Below are 18,587 nucleotides of genomic sequence, written 5' to 3'. Positions count from 1 at the left end.
GTCGGATAAAATACAGAGGTACCTTGCGTTGGAATACGCGACCGATACACGACAGGGACCCCCCACCGGGACTTGGGGGGAGGTGAGTACCGTATTGACGGTATTGAAGTGTATTGAAGTGTATTGAAGTGTATCCAACTACTATAACCGATTTCCTATTATTACTATAGATTCCGACATTATTTCTAAGAGATTCTGATGCTATTTCTAGAGGATCTATTATGTGAATGGTGTGGATTAGGTATGTTGGTAGACAGACAGACTACCTAGGGACTTTAGGTTGGATACCTCCTCGATAATGGATTCCATTCCCTTCAATCATTATCCAGATTATACGATCCGTCTTTATAATTCTCCAACAGGTGCTCGTTTCCTGGATCTACCCTCACCTTATCAGAGGCAAAGCAAAGCAAACCGTTTAGCCGAGGCCGTTCCTGGCTGACCATCTCTGACCACCCCGTCGTGTCTCTTTTTTCTTCCGCTTCATCTGTTGAGTACGACATCACTTTCTCTTCTCTTCTCTTTTCTGCTTCCTTGAGATATTATTTCCCTCGTCTAGAATGAACTGGGTTGACCTCGAAACCTCCTGAACCTGATTTCCCAATCCTCCTTTTGGCTCCACTATGGCTGGGGCTACGAGGCGCTGGTTTCGGCGTAATCGCAAGACCCTCGCGATCGGGACAGGCATTATCGGCGTCGGTTACCTCGCAGGACAGTATGTGCTGTCCAAGATCTCAGAAGCTCGTGAGCGGATGAGCAGCGATCGTATTGCCCGTGAAAAGTGAGTAACAAAGTGCCGCTGTTATCTTGTTAATAATCCTCTCGCGTGCGTGCTTGGGCGACGGCAAGCTGACGGACGGTATTGCCCGCGACCTTTTAGTCTACGCCGACGCTTTGAACAGAATCAGACCGACTGCACTTATACCGTCCTGGCACTCTTACCAACCGCCGCAGAAGATATTCTCGAAGCACTGCCGGTGGAGGAATTGACAAAGGAGCTACAGAAGAAACGTGCGGAGAGGCTAGCTCGGCTCAATGCTGAGGGGACGGTCACGGGCTCGGACATGAGCTCCTTAGCACCCAGTCTGCCGGATGATGACCGAAGAAGTCTGTCTAGCTTTCAGAGTGATGGCTTTCTGCGTACAAGCCAGCTGGGCGAATCGGTGATGGAGGGGGATGCTCCCCCACAACCGAAGCGGAACAAGACACAGCTTTGGAATGAGGTCAAGATCACCTGTACGTTTGTTCGCTGGGTCTTTGGTATTGAATTGGAAATAGGAACTGACTTGACCGATCTAGCAATTACCCGGGCGTTTACCCTCCTTTATACCCTCTCCTTGCTGACCACCTTTACTCGAATTCAACTGAACCTTCTCGGCCGGCGAAACTACCTCTCGAGTGTGATTTCTCTCGCTACGCCACCCGCCGACTCCTCAACTATTCGGTTGGAGGACCATGATGATGATGATCTCACACAGACACTGGGCAACGACTTTGAGACCAACCGACGGTATCTCGCCTTTAGCTGGTGGCTACTGCATCGGGGCTGGAAGCAGCTGATGGAAGAAGTGCAAGCCGCTGTTGTGGAGGTTTTTGGTCCTCTCAACCCCCGGGATGATATTTCTTTTGAAAAGCTATCGGAGTTGACCCTGCAAGTTCGGAAGAAGCTCGAGGGCAATACGGAGGAAGACAGAAAGTATGCTCCTTTTTGTTTTGTCGTCCATTATTATTATTATTATTATTATTTTACCTGTTTATGATTTCTGACCGGACTTGATAGGCACCGCAAATGGTTGGCCTATCTGCTTCCTCCTCGAGAAGAGGAAGATCATCTATTGGAGGAATCTGGAGTTCTTGGGGTTACCGAACCATCAACTCCTCAGACAACTGCGACACTGCGACATCTCCTAGACGAGACCGCCGATCTTATCGATTCTCCGACCTTTACCCGTGTTCAGATGCTCCTGAATAATGAGTGCTTTGAGACTCTGATTCAGCAATGCAAGCTGGATGCATTCAAGTCCACCGGGCCTGTGACTGCTCCCCAGTCGTTTACATCTGTCGCCACCGTCGTTCCGGCCACGGCGAGTTCCACGCCCAAGACAAAACTGGCGAATGTTCTGGCTGTGCTAGCCCGACAGGCGCATGTGATTGGCAATGGAACCTCGCCCCCCAACCTGTACCTGACGGCAATGGATCAAGGCGTTCGGGAGCTGGAGGCGTTTGCGGCTGTGGTGTATAGCTCGAACTTTGATTTTGAGCTGCTCGGATCCGAAGCTAAAGCTGGTGGTGACCTAGGAGTGGTTGCTTCTGGCCCGGAATCCGGCTCTTCTTCTCCCATTATGGTTGGCAAGCATGAAGACCACCCTCCTGACAACCTCAGCCAGTCTGCGACAGAGATCTCATCCGGGCCGGAAATTGAGAATGATCATGACAACACACTGGAGCAGGCATGGGGGAAGGCGGTTGAAGATCCACAGGGTGGAGGAGGATCGACGAACCACGTAAGCTAAACAGTGAATAATTGTGGGATGATAGAGAGCCCATTTATTTACTTGATTTCTTTTTTGGGGGGGGGGGGGTTCGGTGGGAGAGGCAAGGGGAGGAAGGGAAGGGGCAATCTGACTGTGATACCACCTATCTACATTTTCCTGGTGACAATGTATGATATTCCAATGAATATGACCGTAATAAAAGGGTTAAAAAAGCAGAATATGAGGGGGAGATGAAGTGAGGTGAGAGTAGGAAGAGGAGAACCAACTATTTTCACGTGGATGAAGGGATTCAGTGTTACACTGCACTGATTCAGGGATTATTGTAAGAATATGGCCTACCTAATAAGAAGAAGAAGAAGAAGAAGAAGAAGAAGAAGAAGAAGAAGAATACTGATCATGATTATTCCAGTATACATACATACATAGTAGATTATTCCAGATCAAATGGATTAGATAATCCTCTTCTCCCCATAATTTACTCCGTATACTCTGGAGTCTGGAGTCTGGAGCTCAGAACCAATCTGCGGGGAACTTCTTTCGATCCACAGCTTTTCAATCTTGCAAATGGAATCCCAGACCTTGATGCATTAAAAAGGTGGGATTAATGGATCAGTGGATTATTACTCACCCATTATGTACATTCCTAAGGTTGTTCTTTTAATGTTCCAGCATCGCATTGCCTGCCATCATTTCGGAATTTTCTGTTTCCCCTCCCTTCCAGATGCTTATTTATCATAACTAATCTTCTTCTTTCTTTCTTTCTTTCTTTCTTTCTTTCTTTCCTCTCTCCTCGTTCTCTTCTCGAAAGGGTTCCCTCTCTTTCTCTGCCTTCTCTCTTTCGTCTCTCTTCCGCTGTGTTTTCCGCCGTGTTTTCCGCGGGGGTTTCTCCACAAACCTCTCATTTCCCCCTTTCTTCGGCTCTCCTAAATATCTACTAGTTAACTAGTTACTAGTTAAATAGTTAGGTAGTCGCTAATTCGATACAAGCTAAAGGTGCATCCGAGATCGGGCGGGTTTCCAATACAAACTGGAACTAAATTCTCCGAGGTCGTTCTAAGTGACTCGCTCGGGCATAATATTAGTTCTTTTTTTTTTTTTTTGCTTATATTAGTCTTCCTGCTTCTGACTCACGCAATCGAAGGTGCTTTTTTCTTTTAAAGCACCCCTGAGTGACGACTGTTTGACAGGATTCTACAAGTTTGCGGCGCGTGGAACATTTAATACATTATGGAGACAACAGGTACGTACCTCTCTCTCTCTCTCTCTCTCTCTCTTGTCACTCACTACGGGAGAATAACCAATGTGCTGACATGGAAATCGCAAACACAGTAGAAACCTCCGGCTTCTCGAATGAGAAGCCAGAAGGGCATCTGCGCTCCGAGGTGTCCCTCGAGCTGCCTCTCCTCACCCACACCACTGAACGCAAGCTCATGGCCAAGATTGACATGCGCCTGGTCCCTTGCCTCTGTGTTATGTACCTGCTTGCCTTTTTGGACCGGTATGAATCGCCTTTGCCGGTTTATTAAATCACATAATATGGAGTCGGAGTTAACTGTGGGTTGCGACGCAGGGTGAACATCAGTAATGCGGCGGTCTTGGGCCTGACGAAAGAACTCGGCATCGAACAGGGAACCAAGTATAACACGGCTCTGACTATCTTCTTTGTTCCCTACGTGCTCTTCGAGATCCCTTCCAACATCTTGTTGAAAAAGTTGAGGCCCAATGTTTGGTGTATGAACTGCTTTTCTGAGTTGGGGTTTTTGTGCGAGAGAAGGGGTTGGCGTGTGAACTGCGGCTAATGTTTTTCAGTGTCGATCTGTATGTTCTTCTTTGGTCTTGTCACAATTTGCCAGGGGTTGGTCAAAAACTGGGGTGGACTGATGACTACCCGTTGGTTTCTGGGTGAGCGCATGTTGGGGGGCGGCTTTCTTCTTGTGTTGATTTGGCTAACGTAGCCGCTTAGGAATGTGCGAGACCGGCATGTTTCCTGGATGTGAGTGTCTTCTTGCCGTATGGTCGAGCCAAAATGTCCCCTCTGACAGCTGTGTTCAGGCTTCTATCTCATAGGAATGTGGTATAAGCGCACCGAAGCCCAGAAGCGGTTCAGTTTCTTCTTCAGCTCTACAACCCTGGCTGGTGCTTTCGGTGGTCTGCTTGCTAGTGGCCTCGGAAAGATGAGTGGAATCCGTGGTTATGCTGGATGGAGATGGGTTTTCATTATCGAAGGGCTTCTCACATGCGTGGTTGCGATTTTCTTGTTCTTCATCATCCCTGGTTTCCCCGAAGAGGTAAATTGGCTCACTGAAGAAGAGCGTGATTACGTGCGAGCCAAATTGGCTATGGATACAGGCAAGGCTGGCGAAGAGACTCACATGGGCTGGCGCGAGGTCCTGGATGTCTTTAAGGACTGTGAGTGTTGTTCTCCTGACGCTCATTAGTGAGTTCGCCTTTCTCTGACGGCTGCAATTAGACAAGATTCTCATTGGCGGTCTCATGTACTTTGGACAAATCGTCGCGGCTTATGGTTAATCTCTCCGGCCTCCTTTGGTTCAAGCCAGTATTGACAGACTTTAGGATATGCCTACTTTGCACCGACAATTATCCAAACCTATGGATACGGAGGTGCGTATCTTCTCTGTCCTTGCGCCCCATTCTTTGTTAACTGGATCCCCCCCCCCCAGCAATCCAAACTCAACTGTACTCGATTCCTCCCTGGGCATCCGCATTCGGCTTCTCCATGGTCATTGCTTGGCTCTCCGACCGGTTTAAGCACCGCCTGGCTTTCGCTCTCATCCCGATGCTGATTTCCATGGCGGGATTCGGAATTCTTCTGAACGTACACGGAATCGAGAATCGCGGCGTCCAATATGGGGCTTTATTCCTCGTCACAGCCGGGTGTTATAGCGCAATGCCCGTCGTCGTCTGCTGGTTCACCATGAATTTGGGCGGTCATCGCCGACGCAGCGTGGGAACTGCCTGGCAGGTTGGATTCGGCAACAGTAAGTGATTCAATGCTCTGATGGCGGGACTTTCCCAAACCACTAACATGCGCGCTAGTTGGTGGAATTGTCGCCACCTATTCCTTCCTCGCGAAAGACAAGCCCAACTACACTCCCGGCAAGAGCATCAGCGTGTCCTTCCTCGCCTTCTCATGCGCCTGCTGCATTGTCTATTCCGTGTGCTGTTGGTACGAGAACCGGCGCCGAGATCGGATCATGGCGAGTGGTGACACATCCTATCTCCATGAGGACCAGGAGGTGTTAGGCGACATGGCGACAACCTACCGCTATTCGTACTAAGAGGGTCACAAGACCCATGTTCCCATTCTTTCGACGGAATTCTTTTTTTTTTTTTTTTTTTTTTCCTGTTTAATGTCCAGCGGCTTAAGTTGCTCAATACTAGGGCTAGGGTTTTGAAGCTGTATACCCACGCACGAATGTAGATCCGATATGACACTTTGCTTTGAATTGAGCGAAAAGACTAATTAATCTGATGATGGGAGAGTTTGCTATTCTGCTTTGAGGTGTGAGGTGCACTACTAGCACCACATTTATGTTAGAATGATGACCTTGAAAACGAAATCGATCAGCTCATATGTAAAGAATACTTTCTGTAGTGGTGCTGAGATAATCAACTCGGTAAACCCAACTATAAGCCCCAGCCAATCATGATAGCCGAAACACTAGCGAGCCCTTAGCGTCACAGGATGCTGAGTCAGCCACGACGCACACAAGTAGCTTCTCGGTCCCGGCTCTCCATCATTCTTGCAACCATCTTCTCATCGTCGCAGCAGTGTAAGTCCTACTCTCCCACCACATAATGTGGCCATGATTCTCTCTATTGTTCAGCAACTAACATCGCATCCTTAGTCTCGAACACTCTACGAAGATGAGAGCCAAGTGGAGAAAGAAGCGCGTTCGTCGTCTCAAGCGTAAGCGCAGAAAGATGAGAGCTAGAAGGTGAGCCTTTCCTGCAACTAAACAATCAATTGCACAATTCAACCGTTCTAACTCCCCAACAGCAAGTAAATTACTCGCCCACTCCATCTCAGCTTCTCATGTTAAGCTCGGGTTGAACGCTGAACACGACAACCAAAAAATCTCGACGACGTCACGATGATGATAATTCTCCTGTTATGATCGTTTCGTGGTTTAGCGCCTTCTCCAATTGAGGCCTATCTGGCCTGGTGCTGATATTGCGTGCCCTATTTTCTTTTACCTACTTTTATCGAATTCGGAATCCGCCGTTCAACTGGAAGAAAAAAACTTCTTTCTTTTCTTTCCCATACAAAGGAGAAGAGGATGGAGAAGGCAAAACATTCCACCCAATCCCTCGGGTTCATCCAACGATTTCGGTTCTGTTACTTTAGGCCAGATGGTGATTCCTCGGAGAGGTCAATGTGTTTAGTGGGGGTTGGAAGGTGTCAGTGGGAGTGGTGACAGATGGTCTTCGGTATCCCTGTACTGTCCTGTTTGTGTTATATCCCACTGGTTCTTTCGAGTTTGCCGTGGGGACTGGTCAATTACATACTTCTGCACCTTAGACATTGGCTTCGGTTGATGCACCTAGGGTTCGGATTATGGAGAGGTTCCTCGAGGATTTACTAAAATATGAAACAAAAAGTTCCCAACTGATTTTTGCATTGTAATCTTGATCGTAATGATGCGCGCGTAAAGCCATGATATGCTAAATTTGCAAGTCGGCTGTCCAACGTGTGTTATACTTGGAAGTAAATTAGCAGGTAGTTTGAAAGAAGTACTCCGTATTTGTGGGCGCATTTCTCCGCCTTGACACTCACCGCCTTCACTTTTTTTTTTCTGTCCTTTTTTTTTCTTCAACGCTCTAAGCATATCATCTATTTGAAAAGGCCCTCAGCTCTTGAATTCGTCGAGATCCAGCTGAACCCACACAATGGGCTCTGATAAAGCAGAGAAGAAGCGCAAGCGCGCTTCTGATCGTCATGACCGACCTAGCAAAAAGCCCGCGCTCGATCTGCAAGACCTCCCTCCACTCGCCGCTAGTATGATCAAAGACGACAGCGAGCTGGCTCCTGTGCTTCGTATGCACCCCCCTGCTCTGTTTCTGTCTCATTTGGCTTTAGCTACACTAGAAAGAAAAAAAAAAAAAAAAAAAAAGGCAAAATCGCTAACAAGGATACAGTAACCACCCCCGGAGTCACCTCGCAACCAAATGTCCGCTTGAACCCGTACCTGAAGACTCGCAGCCATGTCGCCAGAAACTCGACCGGAAATGAGGGCATTGCCTCGACAGAGCTGCTACTACAGTCGTCGGAGCATCCGAAGTTGGATTTTGTCGGAAGAGAAGCTACCGATGATGCGGATTCCCAGCTGAAGCACTATGTTGCCGTCGTGGATCCGACGAGTAAGACATGGCAGTTTATTGAAGTGCGCAAGGTGACGCTTCGTGGGGCAGTGAGGAGGGCAGCTCCTTCAGCTGATGAGGAGGATCAGGAGCAGGGAGAGAGTGAGGATGAGGAAATGGTAAACATCCTCCTTACTTACTTACTTTCTTTCTTTCTTTCTTTTTACCCTTGGTATATGCATGGTGTATGGATGCTAACACAGTATAGAAAACCATGCGCGCCCAAAGAACAGAACTCACATATACCTTCGGCACCAAGAAATCCCGCAAAGCCACACAATCCATGGCCGAAAATGCCCAACTCTCCAATGCCCCCGAAGGCGCCGCTACCGCCGCCGAATCCGCCCTGCTGCAATCGATGCCCGAGGAATCCGCCACAGACCTGGCCTCCAAGACCGCCGCCATGCAAGCCCAAGTGCAAGCCGCCAAGCCCGTTCCAACCGCCAACCTCGACGCCAACCACCCCTCAGAGGTCTATGCGATCGAAACCCTCGTCCCCAACGGCAAAGCCACGCTCCGCCAACTCCCCATCAAGGACTGGCAGGAGACGATCTCCGCCGGTGGCGCAGTGGCCACTACCTCCCGCTACGTCTCGAACCGCATCGACGCCGTCGTCGAATCCGGAAACACAACCCACCTGCAGATCCTCCGGTTTATCCTGGTTCTTCTGGAATTCGCTCGTTGCCTCCGGTCTGGCAAGGCTTCTGCCGCCTCCGGACGCGGCAGCAAGAAACTGCCCGCGCGCGACGATCTCCGCCGCATCTTATCCAGCGCTACAAAGCAAGACTCTACTAGCGCCGAAGGAAACAACAACAGCAGCAACACAATCCCTGACCCCGTCATCGACGCCATCCGCCGCAAATTCGCCCCGCAGGGCTCCTACCTCTCCAAAAACGACATCACCCTCCTGCACACCACCATCTGCGCCCTCTCGCTGCACCTCCCGCCGCAGCCCACCCAGGATGGCGTCCCTACCGCGCACGGCGGCAACACACCGAACGAGTTGGCCACGGACCCGGCGGATCTGCGAGACGACCTGCAATTGGAGAACATTACCATCCTGCAGTATTTCAGGGAGCTAGGATGTCGCGTTGACAAGCCCCGGGAGACGGAGTTTGCCAAGTGGGGAGTGAGAGGCAAGGCCGAGGCGGCAACGAGAAGGGTAGCAAGGTTAAAGATTCCCGTTGTCTTTCCGAAGGTTTCGAGGGGAGGTGGAGCAAGAAGGTAGTATCGTTTCTTCTTCTTCTTCTTCTTCTTCTTCTTCTTCTTTCAAGTGCCGTGGTAGTTAGGTAGTAGTAGTAGTAGTAGCAGTAGCAGCAGCAGCAGTAGTAGTGATGAAAAAAAGAGAACTTGGTCTGTTCTTGCTGGCGTTGTATGTGTGGGTTGGTCTTCGTTTCGTTCCTGTGAATATAGAATGAACTTTGTGTAAAAAAAAAAAAAAAAGAGGAAAAAAGGATCAATCTCTTACTACCTTACCAGATGTATCAATATGTTTATTATATATATATATATATATATATATATGTACATATATGTACATCATTGATTGAAAGATATTTCATGTACTGGTACTGGTACTGGATTCTACAAGGAATGGAAACGATTTTTTTTTGGCAGATGGATTTCAATTGTTATGTTATTATGATCTAAGACCCAAATATCAAGGACAGACCGGTCCCCATACAGCCAGCCAACAAACCAAGTCACATATTAGACAAGGGACTTGTATACGGTTATTAAGCATCATCGGCGGATAGTTACCACCGATGGGGCCAAGTCAAGAAGTAAAATCAATCACACGTGATTGACATGTCTAACGAGCGGACGGGAATGCTTTGCTACATATATAGCAGAGTTTCCCACATTCCATTTACCGCCTCCAACAGAACTTGTAGAGAACAAGATGTAGAGAGAGAGGGCTCTTACGCAGCAGCGCTAACCGGAATCGAGGACGCAGGAGCAGTAGCCACAGGGCTGATGGTGTTCCCGGTCTTAAGTCGAGGGGGAACCACAGCAGTAGCCTTGAACTCGCGCTCTAAGGCGGCTTCGAGGGGTTCGTTGGTCTGCAAGCCAAGCTGTTCGTTGGACCACATGGGTTGGTTCTTGGCTTCAGCACCTTCCACGCCTACGCCGACGAATCCGCCCTGCGCTTTCCAATCACTGGCGCGCTTGATGCCTAGGTCGTTCCAGACGGTTTGGACGGCTTGGACGAGGTGGTCGCGGTGCTGCTTGACGTGCCCGGGGGTCGGTGTGATACGGAGACGTTCCTCGCCGCGGGGTACGGTGGGGTAATTGATCGCTTGGACGTAGATGCCGTGCTCTTCGAGGAGCTTGTCAGAAGCCAGTTTAGCGACCTCTGCGTCGCCTACAAGAAGGGGCACAATGTGCGAGGGGTTGGGGATCACGGGAATGTCCAACTCTTTGAAGGCCTCCTTAACAGCACGGGTGTGCAGTTGCTGCAGCACGCGGTCCTGTTGGTGACGAGCCTGGTATTGGATGGCGGTGTCGGCACCAGCCATAGTGGCTGGCGGAAGTGAGGTGGTGAAAATAAATCCAGGGGCAAGGGAACGGATGGTGTCAACCATTGCGGCAGAACCAGCAATGTAGCCGCCAACACATCCGTACGCCTTACCGAGGGTACCAGTGATGATGTCAATTCGATCCATCACGCTACCTTTGGTGCTAAGAGGGTTTGCGGTGTCTTGAGACGCATAGACGTCGTAATCGAGATGCTCTGCAACTCCTGCACCGTGAGGTCCATACATACCCACAGCGTGGACCTCATCCAAGAAAGTGATGGCTCCATATTTGTCTGCCAAATCGCAGATCTTCTCGATAGGAGCGATGGAACCACACATGCTATAAACTGATTCGAACGCAATAATTTTCGGGACATTCAATGGCAAGGAAGCCAACTTCGCCTCAAGGTCAACTAAATCGTTATGCTTGAAGACCATCTTCTTGGCGCCTGAATGGCGGATACCCTGAATCATTGATGCATGATTAAGGCTGTCTGACAGAATGACACACTCCGGCATCTTGCTCCCTAGGGTGGCTAGAGTTGCGTCATTGGCGACGAAACACGAACTAAAGACTAGGGCTGCCTCTTTTCCATGTAAGTCTGCTAGAGTTTTCTCCAACCCCACTGCATGCTGATTGTGGCCGGAAATGTTACGAGTTCCTCCCGCACCGGCTCCGTAAGTGTCCAATGTTTGATGCATGCTAGCAAGGACTTCAGGGTTGCGACCCATACCAAGATAGTCATTGGAGCACCACACAGTCACCCTCTCTTCCTGAGAAGCTGTGTGAGCGCGGGGGAACTCTTTGGCGAGACGATTAATGTTGTTAAAATAGCGGTAAGACTTGTCATTGTGCTTTTTCTGGAGCTCCGCATTGTAAAAGCCGTTGTAATTGAAGGACGCAGCCGCGGGAGCCTCGGGGCGAGGACCAGACACAGTTGCAGTCGCTCCAGTACGAGCATTGGCAGCCCCGGGGAAACCATGGTGGACTAAGAAAAAAAGACGTTAGAAAAAAAAAAAAAAAAAAAAACGTAACAATTGGCCCAAAATATTCAAAAAATTTGTACCTTGCTGGTTTTCCTTATAGAACTCCGGGCTCATATTAGCACCATTACCTCCAGTGGAGTGCAATGCTCTCTTGGGCGGAGCGGTGCGGAACGGCTGCTTGTTCATGTTCGCCACACCCGCAGTAAAAGAAGTGAACCGCTTAGAATTGGCCATGCGAGCGCTCTGGACAGCGAGAGCCTTGCTCATGACAGGGCAGCGGCGAGCCAACACTTGCAGATTGGACATGGTTCCTCCACCAGGGCTAGGACGAGTAGCCGTGGCAAGAGTACGCAGACTGGTGGGAGAGCTGCGCTTGAGAAACGGGCACATAGCCCGAGACTGCTGGAGGAGAGACTCCATTGCGACAGAGGAATACCGTGAGTTCAATAGAGTCAGTGGAATGAGAGAATCGCGGGGTGCGGGAGAAGAATGGGGAGAGGGATCAGGGAAAGCAAGTCGAGAGGAGGATCATATACAAGAGAGAAAGAGAGAGAGAGAGAGAGAGAGAGAGAGACAGAGAGACAGAGAGCGAGTGACTGGCACTACTTTTTATCAAGAAGAACTAAAAGCGTGACTTTTGGAGGCTGCTGGGGAATCATACCTTATTGGGACTAGTGAGCTGAAGTAAGCAGCCTCTCGGCGATTTCGGAGACATTTCGGCTGACGATTGTACAGGATATGATTGGCTGATGGACCCCTGTTCCAGATCACTATTACTACCTCGTTACAAGCGGTAATGCATTACGGTAAAATACGATCCCCACTGAATCGAGTACTTCGATATCGTCTGATGTCTTTCTAGAAACTAACCAGGTACCTTCTGTCGAGCCACTCAGGGGAAATCGCTTACCGACTCTCCCTGGACAGTTCAAGTTGTTCGCGGTGGTCAAACAGAATCAATTTATAATCTAAGACTCTACAGCTTTTCCTCACACGACCAACCATCCCCAGACTGGTGGCCCTCTGCTTCATTAGATTCACATAGTAAACAGTAAACACAAATGCCGGATCGAATGCACCCTTCCACAACCCTCTCTCCGAGGCGGAAGTAGCTCCTGATCACTCAACATAAAAGTAATGTATCCTCTCACATCTAGGATTCCACGGATGGTAAGGTGACATCCCCCTCATTTTTTATTCTGTGTATGATTTGTATGCCAGTTCACGATCATCAATCACCTTCACGCATGCTCTCAATATCAAGAACAAAAAAAAAAAAAACAAAAATAATGTTAATACAGTGCAGATTCAAAGTCAGCCATGAAGGCAAAAGAAGGGGAAGAATAAATAAAGGTGGTAAGAAAATAAAGTGTTCCAAAGAAAAAGACAAGTCCTCGACGAGGGGGAAAAAAAGGAAAACAAAAAAACCAAATAGATGAAGAACGCCGTCATGCCAGTCACTTGTGCAAATGATAATGAAACACTAACTCGAACAATTAGCTACCTAAACCTCCGTCGCCATCGATGAGCCGTAGTCGCTCCTTGGTTGTTTTGGCTCTCTTGGACGTTCCTTTTCCGGCTCGACCACGCCCACGCTTGGGGACGGGTGTAGAGGTGGGAGTCCCAATATTCTCTGCAGGTGAGACTGGGGTTGCAGCTCCTGATGGTTTAGCGCTGATATCATCAAAGTTTCCTTCGCCTATATGACAGAATTCGTTAGCTAATGTAGTCCCAGGAATTGGAGTGAACGGGCATGAAAAGAATTATGCCCGAAAAGAGTAAGCATACCTTCGTGATACATGTCATCTAGAGTAATGTCCCTCTTTCTCTTCTGAGCTGCCTTCTTCGCACCCTTATTGGCACCAAAAGCTTCACCGCGGCCGAGGGCTTCCTTCTCCTTCTGCTCAATAAGCTCCGCTTGCTCGTCATCGGCCAGCCACATCGCGATATCCTTGGTTCTGCTCTCGCGGTTGCGAGTATTGAAATCCACGCCGCCGGCCGCACCACCTGAAATAACAACTCGCTGCACCTCTTCTTTCTGCAAGGCTCGCTTGCGAATGCGCTCTTCGATGGTGCCACGGGTAATGAGGCGGTATACTGTAACTTGTCGGGTTTGACCAAGACGGTGAGCTCGGTCCATGGCCTGGGAGTCAATTGTTGGATTCCAGTCTGAATCATAGAAGATGACGGTATCTGCCGCCGTCAAGTTAATACCCAAACCACCAGCACGAGTAGATAAGAGGAACACAAAAATCTCCGGCCGTTGCTGGAAGTCGGCCACTGTGTCCCGACGATCTTCGAGTTTGGTGCTTCCGTCCAAGCGACAATACTTGTAATTGCGGTACGTTAGATATTCTTCCATCAGGTCAATCATGCGGGTCATCTGGAAATAGAGCAGCACACGGTGGCCTCCTGCCTTGAGTTCCCGTAGCAACTCATCCAGCTTAGCCAGTTTGCCAGAATCTGTGACAAAGCGCCGCATAGAGGGAACCTCGATGTGGGTGTAGCGTCCCTTGACTGAAGTTGGTTTGGGTACCATGGGAGCAAGGGAGTACGGATAAGGATCCAGTTTCTTCTCAAGGATCTGCTGTTCCATGAGCCTGGAGGGTGTGCTGAACAGGGCATGTCGAACGGAAATGTTGAAAAGGCTTTCCTCAATCTCCTTCGGTGCTTGTTGATTAGAGCAGACTAGCGAGATGGGAGGAGCGGACGCCGCTGGGGCGGTACAAGGTTCAACAACTCCCAGACCATCACGATCGAAAGCTGTTCGAGAAACATTCATGAGATCACGCATGCATCCTTCAGGTGCAATCTCATAAACAGCATGACGATCGTTGCATTGGACGATGTTGAACATAGTATGGGCAAGCGTAGATGTCTTCACTTCATCTTCATCATAGATAACATTCCACCGGGATAATCTATTAGTTTGCCCACGACGACGGACAGCACGTTCGAAGACACCAAGATGAGACTGTTCAGAAGCTTCACCAATGGAAGTATCCACAAATCGCAAGAAAGAAAAGGCTCCATCTTCTTCAATGCTATTCTGAATATTCTCAGGAGTGAAAATATTCATCAGATGAACCAGGTACTTGGTACGGAAGCCCGCTAGGGGATTACTGGGTCCTGCCATGTCGACGCGGCCATCGGAACTGCAGAGCATTCGTGGCACAGTGTACTCAATCAAATTTCGCGTCGAATAAGCCACATCGACATTGTTGCCTTCCCTAACAAATGACGCAGTTTCCGCGAAATGAACAACAGAGAAAGGCGACTTTGTCTCTGCCCGTTCAAATAGATCTGGATGGTTACAGACCTTTCGGAATTGCATGACCAGGTTCATTAGGGTTGTGCTATCAGTTTCGTCGCCGACAGCAGCCTTCTCGATGAGATCCATGATGCTCACACGATTGCGCAGGTTGGTGTAGTATGCACGTTGGCGGTAGGTGAGGTCACAGAAGACGTCCTTTTCCACCTTGTCACCGAGTTCTTGTTGCACATGTTTCTTAACACGACGGAGCATGAATGGCTTCAAAATCATGTGAAGACGTTTAAGCTGATCTTCATTGAGCTTCGTATTACTTTGGGCATGCGATTCAATGTCCTTTGAGAACCATTCGCTGAACTCATCGTGAGAGTCAAACAGGGTAGGCATGATAAAATGAAGAAGAGCCCACAGCTCTTGCATATTATTCTGAATAGGAGTACCCGTAAGCAACAGGCGGTTACGGCAGTGGAAGCCAAGAAGATTCTTCCAACGTGAACTCTGCGAAGATTTGATGGCCTGGGCTTCATCAAGGATCATATATTGCCACTTGACTTTCTGAAAATATTGGGCATCAAGGACCACAAGTTGATACGATGTCACCAAGACGTGGAATTCCGACTCTTTGGTGTAGGTGATATGTTTGCGGTCCCAGAACTTGCGAAGAATCTTGCGGTCTTTGGCAGAGCCCCAATATGGCAAAACCTTGATATCAGGAACGAACCTGGTAATCTCTTGCTGCCAGTTATGGAGGGTTGACGCGGGGGCAATGACCAGGAAGGGCCCCCAAATGTTATGCACTTCTGCAAGGTAGGCCATGACGGAGATCGATTGGATGGTCTTACCAAGACCCATCTCATCTGCGAGGATACCGTTGATACCCTGTTCGTACAAATTGACCAGCCAATTCAGACCCTTCAGCTGGTATTCCTTCAGCTTAGCTGTGAGCATTGTCGGCTGAGATATCTCGATGTCACCGAAGCTGGTAGGGTTTTGGAAGTTCAGTTCACCCTCATCCAGTGCGGCCATAGGGCCCTGATCCGAGTTGAATGCGCGAGCTCGTTCCTGGGCTTGCTGAACAGCGTTTTGCGCGTTGGCCATAGCAGCCTGCCGCAAAGCGGTATCATCTTCTGCATCAAAGTCCAAGTCCTCGAACTTGGTGACTTTGGCGCCGGAATTTAAGTCGGAGGAGGCCCCTTGGCTCTTGGCTGCGTCGTCTGCACCCTCCATCGCTACATCCCCGGAGGAATCGCCTTCTGCACCTTTGATCTTTCGACCGATGAAGTGAGAGTACAGCTCAGTCTGCGAAATCAGGAAGTTAAGCTTGCGTCTCTGGCGGTTCGCTTCACGCTCAGCTTCCGCCCTCTTGGCGGACTCGATCTCTTGCTTTTCAGCAAGGCGACGCAAATCACGCTCTTCTCTTTCATTGCGTTTCCAAAAGGACATCATCTCACGCATAGTTCGTTTAGCACGCGCTTGGGTATCTTTCATACTTTTATTCGTACGCTCTTGCCATTTTCGAGACTGCTTGCTAGCGAGCTGCGCTGTTTTGCGCAGGTTTTCCTGGCGTGTGGAAAGGGATATAGCTTTGATACGGGAAACCTTGGGAATGTCTTTACGAGCAATATCCCGCCAGATCTGCTCGTAGATCTGGTTATATCCCTTTGTCTCGTATGCAGAATGGGGAGTGGGGGTAGCCTCCTTGGACCGACTACCCTTAGCCTCTTTCTTGAGGGACTCCTTCCGGGGATCCTCCTTGGGTGCAATTGGCAAGGGCTCGTCATTTTCCATCGCAGCGTAAGCGGCCTCCGCGGCATCTTTTTCGGCTTGCTTCTGCTCCTTGGATTTCTTAGGCCGCGTGACAGGACCACCCCGGCCGGACTTGCGTCTTGACGGGGAGCCACGGCCAATATGGAAAGAGCTGGTAGTGCCGCCCTCAAGGTTGGGAGCCAGTGGCGTGATCTCACCAATCTCCTCCGGAGCAGTGACTCCTTCCAACGCCCGTTTGGTAGTCTTGATCTTCCTCTGAGCCCTTTCGGCTTCACGGAGGAACTTGGCCTTCTCGGCAGAGTCCTGGGCTTCATTGGCCTTGATCTCCGCTTCGAGCTTCTTCTGCATTTCCATCCGCACGGTGTTCTCCCTGCGGCGCTTTCGTTGCATGTCCTTCTTGCGTTCTTTTTCGTCCTGAATTTCTTTCGCCTGGACTTCGGTAATAACGGACGCTTCGTTTGTGATTCGGAATCGCTCCATACCGGCGGCAGCCTGTTTCTCGAACGTTTTCCCAAGCTTAATCAGGAAATCATGGCGCCGACGCTAGAATCTATGTGAGGATGGCAATTTCTCTTTTGGTGGATGGTCAAAGCATACCTTGCGTTTGAGACTTTCAGTCTGGTCATAATCTAAAACTCGTTTCATGCCCTTTGAAAGATAACGCTCACGCTCTTTCTCAAAACCAGGAGCTTCCACGTCGCTCTTCTCTGCGTTGTCAATCTCGTTCATGATCTTGTTGATAATCTCCGTATCTCGTTCAGACAGGGTTCTTCGAGTAGGAGCACGAGATGTCCTGGGCTCCGACATGCCATTGGCCGAGGTAGGAGCTGGGGATTCAGTTACTTTGTGTTCCTTCTCGGTAGTCCGTCGACGCCTCTCTGAGGCCGGTTTCTTTTCCGATCGCGAGGACGGAGCTGATGTGACAGGTTCGAGAGGTTTGGCTTTGGTTGGTACAACAGGAGCTGGTGGGGGGGGACTAAGGCTCGTCGCAGCAACCGAAGCTGGGGCTGAAGGAACCGGTGTTGTCGCTGGCGGGGGCGACGCTCGCTTAGGGGGAGCGTGCTCTTCGTCTGCGGGTCCAGACAGAATACTGGCGAAGGACATAGGATCGGCAGCACGAGCAGGCTTCTGTAAATGAAAAAAAGATGTTGTTAGAAATGAAACATGGCCAGTTGCATTTGTAAGGCCGGGGGGGAGGGGGTCATACAGCTTCTTTGGGGGGGGAGGGTGCTCTTGGCTCCCGCATTATAGATGACGAATATCCTGCAACGACATGACTTCCCATTTGAAAAGGAGACTCTGTCTCCTTCTTGGGAGAAGCTTGTGGGTGGCCGTCCGGTCGACTCGACGGATGGGGATGGGACGGAGTAGAGTGGCCGTAAGGAGGCGCGCCATTGCCTTGCAAGACGGACCCGGAATATGGCCGCGGAAGAGGGAACTGGGGATTCCCTGCGGATGAATGTGGCTGATATTGCGACGAGGGGTCCGAAGGATGGGAGGGTGGAGGCGCACTCCCATTCAATGGAGGTAGAGTCGCCGGTAGAGGAGAGGGCGCATGGGAGTAGTGTGGACTTCGGGATAAAGAGGATTGCGGAGGGAACGCAGGGGGAGTTTGAGGAGGTCGCTGCTGGTATTGGTCATTGTTCGGATAGAAAGACCGGTTCTTCGCAGTAGGAGAGTAAGCAGGATAGCGAGATTGCTGAGTAGGGGACTGAGGATTATACGGCGGAGCCCCCGTCATGGTGGTTGCCGCGTGGACCGGAAACGCGGCGACGCAGTGTTGAGGACAGGGACTACCGAGATGAAGAAAACCAGGAGGATGGGGTTCAGCTGAACATGAACTGTGAGGATGGACGAGAGGCACCCATGCGCGGGGATGCAGAGACTATCTTCAAGGGAGCGATCACGCGTCCTTGAGCTGTCAGCTAGAGAAATTAACTCTGGCGAGGAAGAGGAGAGAGGACGGGAGGGTTGGTAGATAAATTAAAATAAAGACATTGACGAGAGTAGATGGGGAGGTGGATGGGAGAAAAAGAGAAGATGGATGAGGTGGAAAGGGAGATTTGCCTTACCGGGTTTGCCAGGAATCTTCTTTGGAGGGTTTTGGCTCTAGCCTTTACTCGTGTGGTGAACCAGCAAATCCTCGCGGAGTCAGCCGTAATCGGG

General features: G+C 49.9%; 4 protein-coding genes across 4 annotated transcripts; 2 read left to right on the top strand and 2 right to left on the bottom strand.

Annotated features, from left to right (window-relative positions):
- Positions 1-623: 623 nt before the first annotated feature.
- P175DRAFT_0506310 (MFS transporter) lies at positions 624-5,794 on the top strand (the record flags this gene model as incomplete). Its single annotated transcript, XM_040898183.1, has 12 exons — positions 624-781; positions 881-1,236; positions 1,300-1,718; positions 1,824-2,234; positions 3,878-3,993; positions 4,066-4,277; positions 4,459-4,488; positions 4,548-4,904; positions 4,971-5,019; positions 5,070-5,152; positions 5,177-5,494; positions 5,553-5,794. The coding sequence occupies 12 exons, from the start codon at positions 624-626 to the stop codon at positions 5,792-5,794; spliced, it is 2,751 nt and encodes a 916-aa protein (XP_040756106.1).
- Positions 5,795-7,361: 1,567 nt separating this feature from the next.
- On the top strand, positions 7,362-9,363 carry P175DRAFT_0450564 (DNA-directed RNA polymerase I subunit RPA49). The gene is made up of 3 exons (XM_040894467.1): positions 7,362-7,554; positions 7,656-7,996; positions 8,086-9,363. The coding sequence occupies exons 1-3, from the start codon at positions 7,407-7,409 to the stop codon at positions 9,103-9,105; spliced, it is 1,509 nt and encodes a 502-aa protein (XP_040756105.1). The 5' UTR covers positions 7,362-7,406; the 3' UTR covers positions 9,106-9,363.
- A 166-nt stretch (positions 9,364-9,529) lies between these two features.
- On the bottom strand, positions 9,530-11,891 carry hemA (5-aminolevulinic acid synthase HemA). The gene is made up of 2 exons (XM_040899158.1): positions 11,464-11,891; positions 9,530-11,385 (listed from the first exon to the last, which is right to left on the bottom strand). Exons 1-2 carry the CDS (start codon positions 11,801-11,803, stop codon positions 9,800-9,802), a joined length of 1,926 nt encoding a protein of 641 aa, XP_040756104.1. The 5' UTR covers positions 11,804-11,891; the 3' UTR covers positions 9,530-9,799.
- A 988-nt stretch (positions 11,892-12,879) lies between these two features.
- On the bottom strand, positions 12,880-18,162 carry ino80 (chromatin-remodeling ATPase INO80; the record flags this gene model as incomplete). Its single annotated transcript, XM_040898182.1, has 4 exons — positions 12,880-13,082; positions 13,172-16,964; positions 17,019-17,549; positions 17,629-18,162. 4 exons carry the CDS (start codon positions 18,160-18,162, stop codon positions 12,880-12,882), a joined length of 5,061 nt encoding a protein of 1,686 aa, XP_040756103.1.
- Between the last annotated feature and the right edge of the window lie 425 nt (positions 18,163-18,587).

This window comes from Aspergillus ochraceoroseus (genome assembly GCF_002846915.1).
Source record: "Aspergillus ochraceoroseus IBT 24754 chromosome Unknown P175scaffold_1, whole genome shotgun sequence".
NCBI lineage: Eukaryota > Fungi > Ascomycota > Eurotiomycetes > Eurotiales > Aspergillaceae > Aspergillus > Aspergillus ochraceoroseus.
Note: the sequence above shows the minus strand (reverse complement) of the source record. Positions and strands in the feature narration are given on the sequence as shown.

What these genes read in the sequence shown, in the direction of transcription:
- P175DRAFT_0450564 (XM_040894467.1), top strand. Translation starts at nt 7,407, where the DNA reads ATGGGCTCTGATAAAGCAGAGAAGAAGCGCAAGCGCGCTTCTGATCGT. An exon ending in CGAGCTGGCTCCTGTGCTTC is followed by an intron (nt 7,555 to 7,655) that starts GTATGCACCCCC and finishes ACAAGGATACAG; the next exon opens with TAACCACCCCCGGAGTCACC. An exon ending in AGAGTGAGGATGAGGAAATG is followed by an intron (nt 7,997 to 8,085) that starts GTAAACATCCTC and finishes AACACAGTATAG; the next exon opens with AAAACCATGCGCGCCCAAAG.
- hemA (XM_040899158.1), bottom strand. Translation starts at nt 11,803, where the DNA reads ATGGAGTCTCTCCTCCAGCAGTCTCGGGCTATGTGCCCGTTTCTCAAG. An exon ending in CTATAAGGAAAACCAGCAAG is followed by an intron (nt 11,386 to 11,463) that starts GTACAAATTTTT and finishes TTTTTTTCTTAG; the next exon opens with TCCACCATGGTTTCCCCGGG.